The sequence below is a fragment of the Macaca mulatta genome, chromosome 6, assembly GCF_049350105.2.
Source record: "Macaca mulatta isolate MMU2019108-1 chromosome 6, T2T-MMU8v2.0, whole genome shotgun sequence".
NCBI lineage: Eukaryota > Metazoa > Chordata > Mammalia > Primates > Cercopithecidae > Macaca > Macaca mulatta.
Window position 1 is genome coordinate 138,532,103 of NC_133411.1, and position 21,675 is coordinate 138,553,777.

The window sequence follows — 21,675 nt, forward strand, 5'->3', positions numbered from 1 at the left end:
TGGTACACACATGCAGAAATGACTACCACAGCCCCAAAAGTGTTGCCACTGAAGTCTTCCTATGACAGTAAATGAAGCTGCATCCTTCTAGTGGGACAACCAAAAGCCAAAGAATTATCTTTGGGTGTTCTCTGTTTCTCATAGTCCACATTCAATTCATCAGCTGTTGACTCTACCTTCAAAATACATCCAGAATCTGATTACTTCTCACTAATTGTCCTGCTAGTTCTTTGGACTAAGCTACCAACACCTCTCATCTGGATTATTACCGTAGCCTCTTAAATAATGTTTCTTTTTTAGCCTTTGCGTCCTATAGCCTATTTTCAAATTAGAGTCAGGGAGATTCATTTAAAACAAAGCAAATCGCCTGGCTTCTTTACTCAGAACCTTCCAAGAGCTTCCTGGTTCACCCTGTAAAATCCCCAGCCCACACCACGGCCCACCAAATTCTACATGTTCTAGCCTCTGTCCCTATAGCCTGTCATTCCCTTCTTACCAACTGCGCTCCAGATTCATTGCCTCTTTGTTGAAACTCAAACATAGAAGACAAACACTCACTTTGGGGACTTTGCCTTTCCTTTGATTTCTACCTGGAAAGTTCTCCAGAGCAGCCACATGGCTGCCTCCCTTTCTTCTTAGTTCTCCACTCATGTATCAGGGTTCAGTGAGGCTTTTCTGATAACATTTCTTAAAATTGTAAGCACAACCACTGCCTGGGCTTATTCCCCCTTGCCTTCCTTAATTTTATTTGTAAAACTTTTCAAAATGTAACTCTCTACCCTATGTCTCTTTCTTCTGTTTGTAGACAATAAGATCTTGTCTACTGAGTTCACTGTCATATTCCCAGCATGTTAGCACATTTATAGCTTATGCTTGTAATCAAGAAAATAACCAATATAGCCCTAATAGAATTTTATATTTTTACAAGTTGAAAGAGACTGCGTTAAACATATACCACTTGCCCACTGATTGAGAACTGTATGTGATAATTAGACTGTCTACTTCATAGAGATGTTGAGTTGGGTAAAATTATATGAGTTAGGGGAAATTACTTATATTTCATTTCATTATAAAAAGATCAAGCATGTTTTGATATGGCCAAAAATGCGTATGTATTTTTTGTTTTTGTTTTGATTTTTGAACCAGAGGAAAAGGTCTACTGTATATTATTAAACTTTGGCATGGAGACATGGTTTTTCCACTAAGTGGGCAATTCAGGAGTTTCTTTGGAATTAAAAGGCTAATGGGGCTATAAATATGCAACGTTACCTCGTTGAAGGCAATAAATATTTGGGCCACCTGCTAAAATTTTAAAGATTGCCAGAGTAACAAGAATACAGACGCCTTGTGACTAATAAGCCTTTGGAATCAATAACATTTACATACATACTTACTTCTCTGGAAATTGTGCCTGGATAGAATAGAGGGGAGGGCCAGGTTATAAACCTGCTTCTTCAGACATCTCTATTTCTGTCATTGGCACCATTATTGCCACAAGGCCTTTAGTTGAGACATCTGAGCCATCTTTAACTCTTTCTCCCCTAAGTTACTTCCATAATCAGTGGCCAAATTCTATTCATTCTTCATCTGAGAAAGCTATCTCAACCATCTATTCTTTCTTCTGTTATTCCTCTTGGTTTGGACTCTTGCAGTATCCACTTAACTGGTGTCCTCTCCTTTGCTACCTCATCTTTCTAATGTATTCACATATTACTAAGATTCAGCTTCCTGAGATGTGGTCCTAACCTTCATATCAGAAAACTTTATTGCCTTTCACAACCTAATGAATGAATTTGAAATTCCTTAGCCTTAGATTCATGACTTCTATAGAGTGACCCTAGTCTATTTTTGTAACTTTACAATCTACTTCTCTAGTTGATGAATGCAAATCATACTTTTCAAACATCATGCCTTTATTCATTTTTTTATTATCCCAACTTCCAGCACTAATGATTTTTTGCTAATGATTCATTATTTTTAATATTATTAAAATATTAAATAGTTTAGTATTATTTACTAATGATTCATTATTTACTAATGATCTATCCCAATGGTACTTACCTATTAATGGCCACGACAAATGCTATCACTTTTGTGAAAGTAAATTTGAAAGCCTGGTTAGAAATATGTTTCCACTTTATTTTGAGATGGAGTCTCACTCTGTTGCCCAGGCTAGAGTGCAGTGGCACTGTGTCAGCTCACTGCAATGTCCGTCTCTTGGGTTCAAGCCATTCTCCTGCCTCAGCCTCCTGAGTAGCTGAGATTACAGGCGTTCACCACTCTACCCAGCTAATTTTGTGTTTTTAGTAGAGACAGGGTTTCACCATGTTGGCCAGGCTGGTCTCGTACTCCTGACCTCAAGTGATTCACCCACCTTGGCTTCCCAAAGTGTTGGGATTACAGGCGTGAGCCACCGCACCCGGCCTGTTTCCACTTTTAAGTCTCTTACACTGATTATTTTAAATATCATTTGTCACTTAAAATTATTTCTGAGATACACTGATTTATACTGGTATTTACCTATGTCTAAGTTCCCAACTGAATAGCAATCTGTGAAAATATGATTCATGTCTAATACATTTTTTTCACAGCACAAGGTTGAATATATTATACATCATAAGAACTCCAACATATGTTGTACAAGTGAATAAACATTTGTTGTATGAATGCTCATCTGTTGGTCATCTTGAGGTCCAGGACATAAGACAATTGAATCCCAGAGTGGAAGAATCAGTTTGAGTCAAAGAATGCAATTGTCTTGACTAAGTAATATTATTTAATGAGAAAATATGGTTTTATTGCTATGCAAATATAATGGCAATATATTTTTCCCTTTTGATACATGATATTTTGAATTCCTATTTAAAATAAACTATTGTATGAAAATACAATAGTTCAATTATATTTCAGTTACGATGAGTTTACCTTAAAGTCTAACCAGACTTTGGTATGTATTAGGCTCTTGATATATATCAAATAAGTAAATGATTGAATATAGTAGTTATCTTAGTAAAATATTATTATGCATAGATTGTCAGTGAAACTTGATTCAAAACAGATGCTATGTGCATATTCAAAGTGTTTAGAATGTTTTTTGATATTGCATGAGACTTGCATGGACAGACCTGTCCAACTAGTTCATCCAAATCCTAAAGTTATGAATGCAGAAGGGTCAAATCTAGCAATTGTAGTATTAGGAATATTTAATTGAAATTCTGTTAATTCACAACAGGTATGGAAACATACCTGCCAAGATATGAAAACAACCTGTATCTGTCAACAGATGAATGTATAAAGATGAATGTATGCAGAAAATGTGGTGTGTGTGTGTGTATGCATATATACACACACACATATATGTATTTCTATTATATAAACATAATTCTATATATAATGGAATATTTATTTTTTATGTATTATTATATATGTATATTTACACACAACATAATATACATTATATAATTGGAATTTTATGTGTATATATTATATATATAGATAATATATATAGATAAATATATATATATAAAATGGAATATTACTAAGTCTTTAAAAATAAGGAAATTCTACTATTTGCAACAGCATAGATGAATCTTGAGGGCATTTTGCTAAGTGAAATAAGCCAGACACAGAAAAACAAATATTGCATGATCTTACTCATATGTGGAATCCGACAAAAACAAAGTCAAACTCATAGTAACAGAAGAATGGTGGTTACCAGGAGCTGTGGGATGAGGGGAAAGGGGAGATATTTGTCAAAGGTTACAATCCTTCAATCACAAGATGAATAAGTACTGGAGACCTAGTGTACAGCATGATGACTATAGTTAAAGAAGTTAGCATATGCCCCAGGAGGCATACACAGATTTGGTTACCCTCTCTCAGCTTCCAAGAAGAGTCCTTTTCAGAAGTGAATAACATTTGGCACTCATTTGCATTGATGTGCAGTAGTATATCTGCTCTAAGAAGAGAGGATATGCTCTAAGAGGAAATTATATACACTAAGAACTAAATAAAGACCAGGTATAATGGCTCACAGTGGAGCACACCTGTAATCCAAGCACTTTGGGAGGCCAAGGTGGGCGGATCACTTGAGGTCAGGAGTTCAAGACCATTCTGGCCAGCATGCCAGCTTGAGGACGGAGAATTGCTCAAACCTGGGAGGCAGAGGTTGCAGTGAGCTGAGATCACACCACTGCACTCCAGCCTGGTCAATACAGCAAGACTCTGTCTCAAAATAAAATAAAATAAAATAAAATAACGAAATAAGAAATGCCTATAAAGTACATCATCTCCTAAGACTTTTAGAATGGGAAATAGATGAAATAATAATAAATTGTTATAACAGGCACAAACCAAATATGCTCTTCTAGAAATCCGTTGCTCCTTAAAATGTTGAAAATTAATTTTTTTGTAGTTATTGTTGACCAACTAAAATTAGTAATGGCTATCTAAATATACTGTCCCCATTGTACTCTTTAGAATTTTCTATAGCAGATGTCACAGGTATCTTCCCCTGACACAAATGCCTTGGTAAATGTGAAAAACTACCTATGTGGATAGTTAAGTGGGAAAGTGCATTATTAGACATACAGCCTTGGGCTTGAGTTGTTGTTCTGCCACCTACTTAATGAACGAGCTTTGGATAAATCAATCCTCTGTATTCATTTCCTTTATTCCTAAAATTTGGATAGTTTTTAACTTCAAGGTTCATTGTTAGGATTTGTGATACTATAATGTCATGGCACAATGATTGGCACATAATACAGAGTGATTGAATGATAACAATAATTAGTAGTATTATTTTTATGAATTCCTTAATGTGAAAAGGAGATCTTCAGCTTTCACTGGTCTTTCATTTTTCTGTTCTTTCTTGGAGTGCTTTCATACCTTTTAGAGGTTTTTTAACTAGATTGACAGGAAGTTTACTTACCATGAAGACTCTTGTAGACCACTAACATGGCTTTCGTATTTGATATTTTATTTAGACAATTCTACCACGTAGAATAATAAGCAGTTTTTCCAAGTTAATTATCATAATGAGACTTCAGCCAGTATAGATATGGCAGCCCTCCCACACCAGATTCTCTCCAAATGTAGGTTTGGATGTTGGAGTGAGTTAGTGGAAGAGGGAAAAAAATCACCCAGCTAATGAATGACCTTGGAAGAGTTGGCTTTCTGTTTGCAATTCTCTGATGTTTCTTGGCAAATGCGTATCCTAGAGTAAAGCAAGCAACCTTCCTGGAGTAGATCATCTGTTAACTTTTTCGTGTCTCAGTTTCTCTGTGTTGGCAAGAGGCCACAGTAGTTTCACGTCTCTAATTATAGCATATTTGGTGTTTCTATGATCCTATATCAGTTGATAAATCAGTAGACATTTAACAGGACATTCAACTAAATAATTAAAGGAAGTAAAAAGAAAATATGACAATTTCTGTGAACACGTACATTCTAGGTGTGGTGAATTATATATATCATTTAAAATTAACCAGAAATACGAGACAGTTCTGATGTGTCTTACACACCATATATGTGAAGGGCATAGAAGTTAAAGATAATGATAAATATGGGCTATAATTTATTAAAGAATCCTTTTTTAAAGGCAGAAAGTCTGTATAAATGCAGATTAGAATGGAAGGTATTCTAATGGAAAGGAACTATACAAAAGGTTAGGCTGGAATTAACTATGAAAATCAGATTGATATCAGTTTACAGATGTTTTGAATAATGAGATAAAGAATGGATTTCATCCTGTAGATCATTGCTTTCCAGAATTTTGAGTAAATAAGAATCATCTAGAAAATGTGTCAAAATGCTATTTCTTAGGCCTTACCTCTAAATATTCTATTTTAATTCATTGGGGGAAGGCCCATGAATCTGCATTTTAACTACTCTAATGTCCTCATGCCCTATGATTCTGATGCAAGTGGTTCATTATTCACACTTTTAGAATCTCTGCTTTCCAGGGCTAATGAAAAGCTTTTACATAGGAAATTAGCTTTTTTATATTAATACGCTCATAAGAAACTAGCACCATTAAAGCATGGTTTAAGAGGCAAAGAGTTGAAGAGCAGGAGGACAGTCAGGCAGACATTACAATAATCCAGAAGTAAAAAGAATCAGCACCAATTTTGGTTGATAGCAATAGAATTGAAAAGGGGCAGATAAGCGGTAGAGGTTTAAGGAATATAGGGCAAACAGGATCCAGGCATTCATTTGCTATACAAGAGCAAGGGACAGTGTTCCAATCCTAGTAGATAATACACTCTTTGAGTGTAGGAACTGAGTTTTATTTATCTTTGTGACTCCAGCTCAGCACAGTAGTGGGTTCTCAACAAGTGTATGTGCATTGTTAGATAAACCTGTAATATAATGCACAACAAAGTCAAAAGGAATCTCTTTTTGTACCTCTACTTTTCTTCTTTTAACCTCTTATTTTTTACCTTGCTTTTATATAGCCTTTTGACTTGCTAATAAAAGTAGGTTTCATTGTTTGTGCAAATTGAAATGACTTAAAATATTAAAAGAAATATGATACAAAAATATATTGTATATCTTAATGTCTAAATTTTTTCTCCGTGAACACACAATAGTGAAATTATATTGAATTAGATATACCCACTGAATTCTAAGAAATATGAAATTAAATGTCATTTTGTATAAATATAATCTACTTCCAGTAAGACATTGTAATAGTTTGTTTCTTTCTTTTATTAATGTTTCCACATAATATATGGCTTTAGTGGGAAATACTATGTCATAAAAATGCTTAATGCATTCAGCACAAAAAGCCTACTCTTTTAAAATATTACTGTTTACAAATCAGATCCTTTCCAAATTATCCAAAAAAAGTGAGTGAATTCATAAGGCTTCTCCTCTCTAATTCGTTAAACATCAAAAGGGACCATCTTCAAAATCCAAATGCTTCTCCAGCTTTCCGCAGGATATCACAAAACTTCCTGGCAAAGACTTTTAAACAAGTTGAGAAGTTTTATATGATAAAAATATTTTTTCAGTTGACTTGACAACCATGTACAATGTTAGTGAAGAGTTTATTTGCCCAAGGCTCTTTGTCAAAATGAATTTAAACTGAGATTATTAAAATGTAGTTCAATTGCAGTGTGAGTAGAGGTGTTACTAATGTCTTACTTAGAGAATGTTTTTCATGCAATGCATGTAACTTGGTTATAAGGTTCTACATGTAGAGGTGCATTTCTGCTAAAAGAACAGAGGCATTTAAAATTGTTCGGAAAACAAATCATCTCCAAAAGTGGAGAGTTTTGATCCAGAAAGAAAAGCACTATTGTGTGATAGTTCAGAGGTTCATCTGTGTGAGCATCAGACTGCCCGGGTTTGAGTCACAGCTTCACCATTAACCTCAGCACCTTCCTCATTTGTAAAATAGAAGTCATAATAATAGAAACATTATGGGAATATTGTGAGGAATAAGTGATATCATCTTTGTCAGTGGTTAATAGAGTAGCTGGCACAGATTAAGGTGCACAATTAATTGTTTTATTTCAAACCTATAAAGTCAAGACTAAGCAGTGTTTCCTGATAATTCCAGATGTGTGGTTAAAAAAACCTGTCCCAATTTAATGATAATTTTTTCTGTTATGAGTTAAATGGCTTCAGGAAAATTTAACTACTGGTAAACAATGCTTGAATCACCAGACCTCCCCATGGCTGAAGCTAATTTGTTATATCAGAATCAGGACCAGGATCCCAAAAGGAAAATTATTATCTGGATAAGAGGTTGTAATCCTCCATATTTAGAAAATCCTATTACACGATATTGGGAAAATGTCCAAATTGCCAAATCTTGGAAGCAATCCCTCTCCTTCCCTCATAGGAACACATTATTTAGAAGGGTTTATTATTTCTGAGAAAGACTAGTTACCTTTCAAAAATAATAGCATTTGTGTATGGTTTGAAAGATTATGCCACCACAGATGGAAGAGTCAAGCACGTTCCAAATGGCAAGTGGTTGTTAATTAACAGGTCACCCAGTGATGTGTGCTGTAGCCAGAATCCATGGTAGAGAGGAGACAGGACACTGATGGGCTGCATTTGAACCACACAGTTAGAATTAAATTAAGCCACTTTTACTGATTTGTGATATTGTGCCATATTTATAATTTCTTATTTTAACTTAATATCTAAGTAAATTCTTTTGATTGTTATTTTCTTGGTTTTTCTGAAGCGCACACTTTCACCAAAGAAAGCAAATACAGGAGAGTGAATTTAATGTAATTAATGATAAATCTGTTTATGTATCTTTTGACAAATTAGAATGATATAATAAAATTTCTCTGATTTATTTCCCCATTATAAAGGATCATTATGGATTCTGTCTGTATTCCAGGCATTGTTCAGGTACTACATATCATGCTTATGCAGTCATCACCACAAATCAGTCAAGAAAGTATATTTAGCAAATAAGGCAACTAAGGCATGTTTATTTATTGTTTTTTAACTTGTCTTTGGTGAAATAAGGGGAAGATACAGAGATTAAGTTACTTTCTAATTTCAACATCTTTTTACTCTGCCTTCTAATATTTTAATTGAACTGGTTCATACCTATTCCATATACTCTCTTATTTTTCCTCTTTATCTTCTAAGTATGAAAACATTTATCTTCCTATTTTCTCTGTTATTTATTCTATTAATATGTGTTGCTACAGACCCTATTTGAAGAAATTTATTAGAATAGGAAAGAAAAATATGACTCACTGGTGAATTTTTCTAACACCAAAAGTGAAAAGTAATATTCAATAATGTATTTCAGTTTTATTTATACCATAATTTTTATAGTTAAAGTTAGCATGGTGATATAATTAGTCTTAATTCATTAATGATATGGATGGAATTTATTTATTCCTTTCATATTTTCTTCCTTCAAAAACATATTTAATTGTAACAATTTTGATTCAAACTTATAATTCATCTTAAAAATATAGTTTGGTAGTTTTTAAAAATTTTATTTTGATTTGAGGAAACATAGGTACTCTAATTGTAATTTCCCTTAGCAATTTCTGCAACAGTTCTTCTAATTTCGTGTTTTAAAACACAATATAGATATTCTTGTGAATTTTTCATTATGAAAACAATTTTATTTATTATCTAGACCATAACAGAAGAAGAAAAGAGAACAGTGGACTATCCTGCTATTATCTCAGGCTATGCATGTACACAAATGGACTCTTCTCTGCTTCTTCAGTACTAACTCTCATCCACAAAAATTATTTTACTGGCCTCATTATGAGAATTCACAAGAGACTATATAATTTTTTTTCTACATGATCATTGAACCCATGATTCAACATTGGTTACAAGTCTCAAGAATTTGGAGAATGAACCAGAAGTAAAAATGTATAATGCAATATAGGAAATGCTGTAACCATGTTGTTCACAGAATCCTGTGTTGTTCCCAGAAGAGATATTACAAATGGGTGAGGTAGGGGATAGTGAAAGAAAACCTGATAAAAGTAAACCGCATTAATGTTGATGATTAAGTAGAATTTGAGTTTGTCCAGGCAAAGAAGCTGAAGGAGAGGCACTGTAGACAGCATATGGGGTTGGAGGATGGAATTTATAGATGCCCAATGTGGAATGGTTAATCACATGACTTCTAGAGCTCAGTTCAAACATTATTACTTTCCAATTTCTCATTGTATAATCTTGGACAAGTTACTTCTCATCTGCAAAATGCATATTATAATCATTTCTACTACATTTTGTTGTTTAACACAAGTTTATAAATTCCCTTATATGATTTATGATACCTAGAAAATGCCAAGTAACAATTAACTGCAAGAAAATAAGAAACAATATAAGGCCGGGCGCGGTGGCTCAAGCCTGTAATCCCAGCACTTTGGGAGGCCGAGACGGGCGGATCACGAGGTCAGGAGATCGAGACCATCCTGGCTAACATGGTGAAACCCCGTCTCTATTAAATGTTAGACCTAATACCATAAAAATCCTAAAGGAAAACCTAGGTAGTACCATTCAGGACATAGGCATGGGCAAAGACTTCATGTCTAAAACACCAAAAGCAACGGCAGCAAAAGCCAAAATTGACAAATGGGATCTCATTAAACTAAAGAGCTTCTGCACAGCAAAAGAAACTACCATCAGAGTGAACAGGCAACCTACAGAATGGGAGAAAATTTTTGCAATCTACTCATCTGACAAAGGGCTAATATCCAGAACCTACAAAGAACTCAAACAAATTTACAAGAAAAAAACAAACAACCCCATCAAAAAGTGGGCAAAGGATATGAACAGACATTTCTCAAAAGAAGACATTCATACAGCCAACAGACACATGAAAAAATGCTCATCATCACTGGCCATCAGAGAAATGCAAATCAAAACCACAATGAGATACCATCTCACACCAGTTAGAATGGCGATCATTAAAAAGTCAGGAAACAACAGGTGCTGGAGAGGATGTGGAGAAATAGGAACACTTTTACACTGTTGGTGGGATTGTAAACTAGTTCAACCATTATGGAAAACAGTATGGCGATTCCTCAAGGATCTAGAACTAGATGTACCATATGACCCAGCCATCCCATTACTGGGTATATACCCAAAGGATTATAAATTATGCTGCTATAAAGACACATGCACACATATGTTTATTGCAGCACTATTCACAATAGCAAAGAGTTGGAATCAACCCAAATGTCCATCAGTGACAGACTGGATTAAGAAAATGTGGCACATATACACCATGGAATACTATGCAGCCATAAAAAAGGATGAGTTTGTGTCCTTTGTAGGGACATGGATGCAGCTGGAAACCATCATTCTTAGCAAACTATCACAAGAACAGAAAACCAAACACCGCATGTTCTCACTCATAGGTGGGAACTGAACAATGAGATCACTTGGACTCAGGAAGGGGAACATCACACACGGGGCCTATCATGGGGAGGGGGAGGGGGGAGGGATTGCATTGGGAGTTATACCTGATGTAAATGATGAGTTGATGGGTGCAGCACACCAACATGGCAAAGTATACATATGTAACAAACCTGCACGTTATGCACATGTACCCTACAACTTAAAGTATAAGAATAATAAATAAATTAAAAAAAAAAAAAAAAAAAAGAAATACAAAAAACTAGCCGGGCGAGGCGGCGGGCGCCTGTAGTCCCAGCTACTCGGGAGGCTGAGGCTGGAGAATGGCATGAACCCGGGAGGCGGAGCTTGCAGTGAGCTGAGATCCAGCCACCGCACTCCAGCCTGGGTGACAGAGCGAGACTCCATCTCAAAAAAAAAAAAAAAAAAAAAAAGAAACAATATAATGTTTGGGAAATTACAAGTCATTTGGTATTGCTGAAGAAAAAATCTAATAATAATGTAGAAGAATATGAAGGGGCTATGTATCATGTTAAAGAGCTGGAAATTGCCATATGGATAATGAGAAAACATAGGAATGGCATAGGCAGATTGTGTTTTAAATAGTTCTCACTGGGGCAGTGTAGGAGAAGGGGAAGGGAGAATGTTGGTAAAGATTAGAGGGACAGAACCCAGGTACAATACCATAACAACTCAAGACTTTGTATATACTATAATAAGGATAGAATACAATAATTTAAATAGTAACTATAGGATAGAAGGGAGATGACAGTTGAGTGAAATACTTAGAAGGTAGAGTTGGCAGGGCTTGCCTCTAACAATAAATAAAATAGAGCCTATGCGATAATTCAGGAAAGGAAAAAAATAAATGATGACTTGAAGATTCTTTATTTGGCAGAACTTACTAGCTAGCAAAAGCATAAAAAGAGAGCAAGAAAAAAATAGAATAGAGGAGTAAATAGAGAATTGAAAGAGAAAGTAAGAAAGGCAGTCTGTAGACATACTAAATTTAAGGTATTTCTAGAACATCTATTTAGAAATAAGTCCAACTTTTAGAATACAATTTCAACAGATGCAGGATTCATTCAAAAAGATAAAGATGGCCAGGATAATTTGTGTTATATGATGTGGGAGGAAGAGGATGGTCTAATGAAGTGCATGGTAAAGACATAGGAAATTAATAGATTAATGAGGTTTCAAATTTGATAAAAGATGTGTATTCAAATCAAATTTTGAAGAAAATTTGATTCAGGCAACAAGAAGAATCTAGTATGGTTAAATATAAATGTATTATTTCTGAGTTTCACACATACTACTATGCAAAGAATATATCTATAGATCATTTCAGTATGAAGGACCTAAACATGTCATTTTGTAGGTTGATTAGGGAAATATTTTTTTATTAAATAAAAATATTTACCTTAAATTGGGGTAACAAAATTTAAAAAGTAACTTAATCTGAAACCTAATTTTATTTTGAATCTAATTTCCTTAAAACAAATTTGGCTCCCAGTATTTTAAGTGTTTTAATCATTATTTAACTGCAGTTACAAAAAGTTAAACAAGTAACATTTACTTAGTGTAAATTTTAAAATTTTATTATATTCCAAATCAGCATGGGCATTAACCATGACAACGACCACCCATCGTGTGCTGATGGTCTTCATATCATGTCTGGTGAATGGATTAAAGGACAGAATCTTGGTGATGTTTCATGGTCTCGATGTAGCAAGGAAGATTTGGAAAGATTTCTCAGGTATGGAGGTCACTTATTGTTTTTGCCTTGTGAGTGTTTTATGTGTGCTGTTACTTTTTACAAATAGAGAAGCCAGTGTGGCAAAGTGGAAAGGCCACCAGAGTAAAAATGAAGGCACTTGGTTCCAATCCTGACTTTTCCATTGACTCATGGTGTAGTTTGGGACATGTTATTTAACCCCCTGCTTTTTAATTTCTACATTTTTCAAAAAGGACAGTTAAGATTATTTGTAAGATTGAAAAATTGCTATAATGATTTTAAAAATCTGTCACAGTATTTAATTGCCTCTTCAATTATTCCCAGTGGAAATATTCACACTGTTCATCACCCAGCACATCTGTTATCATGAAGATCAGAGCCCCTCTAACAAAATCTTCACTTTTCATTTATAATACGCTTCAACTATTTTTTCATTAATAAATAGTTTTCACCATTATCATAGCCCTTGAGTCTCTTCTTTTCCACATTCAGTGGCAGTAACACTTAGCTTCTGTCTTGTTGGAAAAGTAAATGAAAAATATTACTGTTGCTCTCATTTTCATTTTAAAGCACTTGTTCATTTTTAAAGCCCTTATTTCTATAATTATAGAAGGATCACCTGAAGCAGTAAGAAATATGCAAAGTAGTTAGTGAGATGCTTAAGGTATCCAAAACAAGTCTTAATGAGAAATACAGGAACACCTATCTTGCTAAACTCACTGCACAGATGAACTTTATTCACTTTTCTATATCCTTTAAATAGTTAAGCCAATTTTTCTATCAAATGGCTACGAAATCTATCAAACTATAATGTTTCTCACATTCCATAGCTTTGCTCTAAAATATGTACAATATATGCTGTGCATGCTCTTTGTCGTAACAGTCTAGAGAAGAGCACTCAAAGCATGTGATATTTCAGACACACCATCAGTAGCTGCATCAGCAGCCCTTCTGTAGGCCCTAATGAGTTCCTAAGAAACATGCATGATTTTGTACGGCTGCCTTCACATGACTCAGGACTCCTATGACATAAAATACCACTTTAAAATATATTACAGAGTTGTATACAAAGTTGTATTACAATGTCAAGCACAAATATATCTACACTGTTAATATTCAGCTGAGGATGCTTTCCATACATTCTTTAAATCCCCAAAATATAGCTGATATCTTACATTCACATACTACTTTTGGGCAAGTTACTCTCTGATTCTGAGCTTGTATACCTATTAAATGCATAAAATAACACTGAACTCACAGTGTTATGTAGATCAGCTGAGTTAATTCATATGAATGTGTTTTTTACACCATAAAGTTCTTTTAATTTGAAAATTATTTATTACGATTATCTTCATTGTAAATAAATGATTTTTGATATATAGAATAATTTCTATGAATATTCAATGGAAGAGCAAAAAGAGTAAAAGTATATTTTTGATATTATAAAAGTGTTTATTGTTATATGCTAACTAATCATATCAGCTTTTTACATTAAATTCAAAATTTTACACATACCTAACTATTGCCAGGTCAAAGGCCAGTAACTGCTTGCTACAAACAAACCCGCAGAGTGTCAATTCTGTGATGGTTCCCTCCAAGCTGCCAGGGATGACATACACTGCTGATGAACAATGCCAGATCCTTTTTGGGCCTTTGGCTTCTTTTTGTCAGGAGATGCAGGTAAAAATCCAGGTGGGGTTTTTGTGCGTTCATTCATTGTTTAGAAGTATTGACTGGTAGGAGAAGGTAACTTTATTTTACAGTTTGTGGATCAAAAATACCCCAATATATAAAAGAAGGATTTTTTAAGAAAAGGTTTGTGCATTTTTTTCTTATACCTTGGAAGTGATAGAAATAAGATGTGAGCATTTAGTCAAAGTCAATAAAGAAAGACCTAATAATTTCTACTTTGAAAATTACATTGATGTCAGGGAAGCATTTTTATTATGTCAGTTCAATGCTTCTATTTTAAATCCCATATAGTTTTCTCTCCATATCTGCAGGAATTGGTTTCAGTACCCACATCTCGTTCCCTGAGCAGATACCAAAACTCCCAGCTGCTAAAGTCCCTTATGAAAAATAATGTAGTATTTGCATATAACCTACCCACATCCTCTCAAATACTTTAAATCATCCCTAGATTACTTACAGAACCTGATACATTTTAAATACTATGTAATTATTATACTATGTTATTTTATTATTTGTATTATTTATATTGTTGTATTGTTGTTTTTTAAAAATATTTTTTGTATCTGTGGTTGGTTGGATCCCTGGATGTGGAAACTACAAACAGGGAGGGCCAGCTGTATTTTCTTACATGGAAATGGGTAAAAATGTGATAAAAGCTATATATATACATGTAATTGTGGAGGAGGAACTATATATTTTAACCCTAAAAATAAAATTTTAAAAGTATCTTTTATAGGAACAAAAATTAAGAGAGTACATTTCTACATAAACTGGAAGAAAAGGGAAAATGTATAATGGTAAAGCAGTGTTTATGTATTAATATTCCAATAGTCAGTAATTACTCAGAGAAGACAGTAGTATTAAGTCCATAAATTCTAAAGGATGAAGCAAAATTACCTTCTTAACTGATGGAAGAGTTTAAGCTCTATTAACCCCTTTTTTTTTTCTTTCCTGCTGGCCATCCCCTATCTGCCCATCTCCTCTCACCTCCTCCTCACACACACACATACACACATTGTACTTCAGGAATAAACCGATAACCACACTGAGAGTAAATTGGTTAAGTATCGCTGAAACATAGCCTATTTCACCCAGCCACAGTTTTTGTGAATGTCTCAAAGGAGTTTGGCTTTGTTGAGGATAATGCTGTTTTGGGTAACTCAGCATAATTAAGATCCATTATAAGGAACAAAGCATATGACATTATAATGTGTTGAATGCTGTCTTTGCTTTGTGGTTCTTATTAAAAGAGTTTTGCACTTATTTATTAATTGCTTTTGATCAGTTTCACCCACCAGTGTGTAAGCTGCATGAGGGCAGAGTGAGTTTCTCCAGCATCTAGCCTAGGGACTGGCACAGAGTAAGTGAAATATCCAGTGAACAGATTTAGAATTAAAATGAGTGAATGTATGGAGTTGGAGCTGCATCAAATGTGATGTGTAAAAGGCTGTATGGACTGTAATACTCATCTGGCAATAGTGGAGCTTGAAAGGAACTGGTGTTGCTATGTGTGATCTAATGCCAAAGGGTTTACATGTGGCACAACCATGGATCCTTGGAACTCCATATCATGTGTGACAATTATGACATTAGTTCTGTAAGGTCTGTCTCCAGTACCTCTCTGACCTCATCTACTAACCTCCTTCACTCTGCTTTCACCTCTGAATCTTTAGACAATCAAAAGTCTGGTCACAATCTTCTTCCTTAAATATTCACGGTAAAATGAAAGTTTCTGAGGTACAAAGGTTTGGGTTTGTGGGCAGACACTTTTACAGGCTGAAGTTACCATTATTTTAGGCAACAAAGTAGGCTGTCTGTGTTCACTGTCACTGGAGCATTGCACAGGAGACAGTTTCAGTTCATGAGATATAGAGAACTGATAGAACTGATCAATGGATCAGTTCATCCAAAATGTTCATCTTCTATAAAGCATTCCTGCTGTAAAAACTCAGTAGATGATCAGCTACACACATGATTCTGTTAAATTGTAGATTCTTTTCCATAATTACTATTTTACAAGCTTTTAGGGTGCTGACGAGTTGATGGGTGCAGCACACCAACATGGCACAGGTATACATATGTAACAAACCTGCATGTTGTGCACATGTACCCTAGAACTTAAAGTACAATAAAAAAAAAATAATGAATTGGGTCAGCTTACATAGGTAGGCTCAAACTGAGACACAGCTAATAGGAAATAAGAGCAAGATTTCCTTATTAGAGCCCATTGCTTATGAAATACCCTAAGCTACACAGGACAGTTTATAGCTCTGGATAGTGATGTTCTTATTACCTTGGAGTAATTTTGAAATTTATTGCAGTAACGACTGCCTGACATTTTGCAAAAGGTAGATCTTAATTTAAAAAAAAAAGATATTATTTTAATATATCACATTGCAATTAAATTTTGCTAGTGCCATTCTACAATGTTTTGACCTCTAAATATCTTCCATATAGTGTGTTAAATTATTTATTTTTATGATGTAATTTGATTCTTTTTCTTTTATTATACTTTAGGTTCTAGGGTACATGTGCACAGCCTGCAGGTTTGTTACATATGTATACATGTGCCGTGTTGGTTTGCTGCACCCGTTAACTCATCATTTACATTAGGTATTTCTCCTAATGCTATCCCTCCCCCATCCTCCCACCCAACAACAGATCCCAGTGTGTGATGTTCCCCGCCCTTTGTCCAAGTGTTCTCATTGTTCAATTCCCACCTATGAGTGAGAACATGCAGTGTTTGGTTTTCTGACCTTGCGACAGTTTGCTGAGAATGATGGTTTCCAGCTGCATCCATGTCACTACAAAGAACATGAACTCACCCTTTTTATGGCTGGGTAGTATTCCATGGTGTATATGTGCCACATTTTCTTAATCCAGTCTATCATTGATGGACATTTGGGTTGGTTCCAAGTGTTTGCTACTGTGAATAGTGCTGCAATAAACATATATGTGCACGTATCTTTACAGTAGCATGATTTATAATCCTTTGGGTATATACCCAGTAATGGGATGGCTGGGTCAAATGGTATTTCTAGTTCTAGATCCTTGAGGAATCGCCACACTGTCTTCCACAATGGTTGAACTAGTTTACAGTCCCACCAACAGTGTAAAAGTGTTCCTATTTCTCCACATCCTCTCCAGCACCTGTTGTTTCCTGAATTTTTAATGATCGTCATTCTAACTGGTATGAGGTGGGATCTCATTGCAGTTTTGATTTGCATTTCTCTAATGACCAGTGATGAAGAGCATGTTTTCATGTGTCTATTGGCTGCATAAATGTCTTCCTTTGAAAAGTGTCTGTTCATATCTTTAGCTCACTTTTTGATGGGGTTGTTTGATTTTTTTCTTATAAATTTGTTTAAGTTCTTTGTATATTCTGGATGTTAGTCCTTTGTCAGATGAATAGATTGCAAAAATTTTCTCCCATTCTGTAGGTTGCCTGTTCACTCTGATGGTAGTTTCTTTTGCTGTGCAGAAGCTCTTTAGTTGAATTAGATCGCATTTGTCCATTTTGGCTTTTGTTGCTATTGCTTTGGGTGTTTTAGTCATGAAGTCCTTGCCCATGCCTATGTCCTGAATGGTATCACCTAGGTTTTCTTCTAGGGTTTTTATGGTTTTAGGTCTAACATTTAAAATTTTTTCAAGATGGATTAAAGACTTAAATGTTAGACCTAAAACCATAATTTGATTCTTATAACCATTAAATGCCATAGTTATTGTCTAGTCCCATTTTACAAATCAACAATTTGAGGTCTAGAGCAGTTAAATAATAATTTGAAGTTCTTATACCTATTAACAGAGAATGCTAGATCTAAACTCAGATTGTGTCTAAATCCCAAAAAATAGAATGCACTGTAACCACTATGCTCTCCAGTGTCTTATGGAACTCAAACTTCTTTATATGCTCTATTGTCTTCTCTATGGGAAAACCCTTAGATCAGCTCTTGTATTTAAACTAATTTTTTTGTCTCCTATAGCACCTATACTATCAGTTTCAACCAGTATCTTAATTGATTTCTTTTGCTAAGCTCTTTGCTCTATTCATGTGATTATTTCCCACTAACCTACCTGCACAGATTTTTTTTCCGTGATCTCTGAAAATATGATTGTTTATTTGGGTTTTTACAATCTGTTTCTCAATATCCTAGGATGTTGCCTTGTTTTTAAATTACAGGTTGTGCTAATAAAGTTAAGTTTTATGTTTAAGATGTCCAGAAATGTTCTTTTTATTTTCTCTCCACTTTTATATTCCAGTCCCAAATCAGTATAGCTTGTAAAGTGTAGTAACCTAATAGATGACAGATAGCTAGCTAGAACCATAGAAAAGATCATTTACATATTTAGTCATTGATTTGACAAATATTTATTAAGTTCTAAGTACTATGCAGGCACTGTGTGAAGCACTAATAATACAGCAGGAATCAAAGACCCTGCCTCCATGGAACTTACATTTTAGTTGGAGGAAATATAAAATAAGCAAATGCATATCTAATATGTCAGTTGGTGATAATTGTTTAGAAGAAATATAAACTCAGGTAAAATAGGAAGTACTACCAAGGTAGATGGTTGGGATGGTGTTATTTCATATAAGGTGACCTGGGAAAGTTTCCTAGAGAAGGTGACATTTGTTTAGAGATCTAAAGAAAGTGGAAGAATAAGCTATGCATTTATCTTGGGAGGAATATAGCAAGAGAAAACAGAATGCGAAATGCCCTGGGATTCACTGTGGGTCATGTTTTGAGATGCCCATTACACATCCAAGGAGGAATGTAAGCAGGTCCGTGATATATATTTGGAATTCATTAAGAAGTATAAGATATTGGGGACATGATACCAAATAACAATTGGAAATGAGTTAGAAAAGTTTCAAGGACTAAGACCCAAGTCAATGCAATATTTAGAGTTTCGGAAAATGAGAAAGAAAAAACAAAATTCTGAAGTATGTTGAGGTAGGAATATAACCAAAGCAAATTAAGATCCTGGAGGCAATGTGAGGAGGACATTTCTCAAAGAGAGACTGATCAGCTGTGTCAAAAGCTGAAGACTTAAATGTAAAACCTAAAACTGTAAAAGCCCTGGAAAACAACCTAGGCAATACTCGTCTGTACTATTTTTTGCCCATAGGAATGGGCAAAGATTTCATGACAAAGATTCCAAAAGCAATTTCAGCAAAAACAAAATTTGATAAATGGGATCTAATTAAACTTAAGAGCTCTGCACAGCAAAAGAAACCATCAATAGAGTAAAGAGACAACCTTAAGAATGGGAGGAACTTAAACAAATTTAAAAGGAAAAACCGACTCCATTAAAAAGTGGGCAAAGAACATGAACAGACACTTTCCAAAAGACATGCAGCCAACAAGCATATTAAAAAAAGTCAGTAACACTGATCATTGGATAAATACATATCAAAACGACAATGAGATAACATCTCATACCAGTCAGAATGGCTATTACTAGAAAATAAAAAAATAACAGATGCTGGTGAGGTTGCAGAGAAAGGGGAAGACTTATACACTGTTAATGGGAGTGTAAATTAGTTCCACCATTGGAAAGCAGTGTGGCAATTCCTCAAAGAGCTAAAAACATAACTACCCATAACTACCATTCAACCCAGCAATCCCATTACTGGGTATATACCCAAAGCAATATAAATCATTCCACTATAAAGACACATGCATGTGAATGTTCACTGCAGCACTGTTCACAATAGCAAAGACATAGAATTAACCTAAACGCCCACTAGTGACAGGTTGGATAAAGAAAATGTGGTACATGTACACTATGGAATACTATACAGCAATAAAAAAGAACGAGATCATGTCTTTTGCAGGAACATGGATGGAGGTGAAGGCCATTATCCTTAGCAAACTAATGCAGGAAAAAAAACCAAATACTGTTTGTTCTCACTTATAATTGGGAGCTAAATAATAATAACTCATGAACACAAAGAAGGGAAAATAGACACTGGGGCCTACTGAAGACTGGAGGGTAGGAGGAGGGAGAGGATCAGAAAAAATAGCTGTTGAGTACTAGGCTTAGTACATGGGGGATGAAATCATCTGTACAACAAACCCCTGTGACATTGAGTTTAGCTACATAGCAAACCTGTAATATACCCCTGAACTTAGAATTAAAGTATAAAACAAATTTTTTTTAAAAAACTGAAGACAAGTGGAGCAAAATAAAGGCTGAGATTAGACGGTTGATATTTTTTCCCAAAGGGTTTGACACACCATTATTTGAAGCTATATGGGAATGCCTGAATATATAATGTGTCAGGAAGTATAACATAAAAATATAGCAGAAAATAGTTCTAACTGTGGAAGACTGAAAATAGTTTGCACTACATAATGACATTTCAGTCAATGGACCACATATACAACAATGGTCTTATAAGATTATAATCTGTATTTTTACTGTAACATTTCTATGTTTAGATGTACAAATACTTAGGATTGTTTTACAGTTGCCTAAAAAATACAGTACAGTAACATGCCATACAGGTTTGTAGCTTAGAAACAATGGGATACACTATATAGCCCAGGTGTATAGTAGGCTATCATCTAGGCTTGTGTAAGTATACTCTACAATGTTCACACAATAACTACATTGCCTAATGACACATTTCTCAAAATGTATTTCCATCATTAAGCAAAGCATGACTGTAGTTCTGCTACATACATATACACCGTCAATGGGCTCTATGTGGAGTCACCATACCTGCCAATCTGTCATTTAAGTGCTATACAAAACAAATCTCCTGTATAGTAAGCTCCTTCACATTATCAAAGTTGTCAGCCCTTTTGTCATTGTATCTCTAGCATCCAAATAAGTGTTCAATAAATACTTGGTGAATGAATAAGTGAATCAATTGAATAATGGGGTACTGATTCTAAATTTTTCACTCATGTAAAACACTTGAGTCTCAGAAATATATCAAGATAACATGATAACCTTTTAGAATATTAATGCAATAACTACATAAAAGCCTACTTATGCTATTGGGCAGGTAGCTTGTTTCACAGCTTATTCATAATTCAATTAGGCATCCTTATGGCATCCTTATGACCAGCTTATTTCTAATCAACTACAAATAAATATCAAGCTTTGTAGTGTGAGCATTCATAGCAACCTTCAACATGTGTGTTTCAGGCAGAATCTTAAAAACAAGGTAACTCTGAATCTGACAAAGGCAGTTGGGCCATAGCATCTAAATTAGATGTTTCTCTTCCATACTTATAAACAGATATTTAAATACAAACACTGGAGGCTCAGCATTATGCAATAATTAATGATATAAATTTACCCTTAGGATAACAACTTACATCTGCAAAATGTTTAAAGGCACAGATGTAGAGATTCTGGTGAAACAT

The 21,675-nt window shown here is 34.7% G+C and overlaps 1 protein-coding gene across 1 annotated transcript in view; it reads left to right on the forward strand.

Moving 5' to 3' along the window:
• The window catches only part of ADAMTS19 (ADAM metallopeptidase with thrombospondin type 1 motif 19), a 282,768-nt gene that overhangs the window by 147,394 nt on the left and 113,699 nt on the right, over nucleotides 1–21,675 (forward strand). Inside the window, exons 9-10 of the mRNA XM_001099247.5 lie at nucleotides 12,482–12,622; nucleotides 14,131–14,281. Of these exons, the coding sequence (XP_001099247.4) occupies nucleotides 12,482–12,622; nucleotides 14,131–14,281 (292 nt within the window). The remainder of the gene's footprint in view (nucleotides 1–12,481; nucleotides 12,623–14,130; nucleotides 14,282–21,675) is intronic.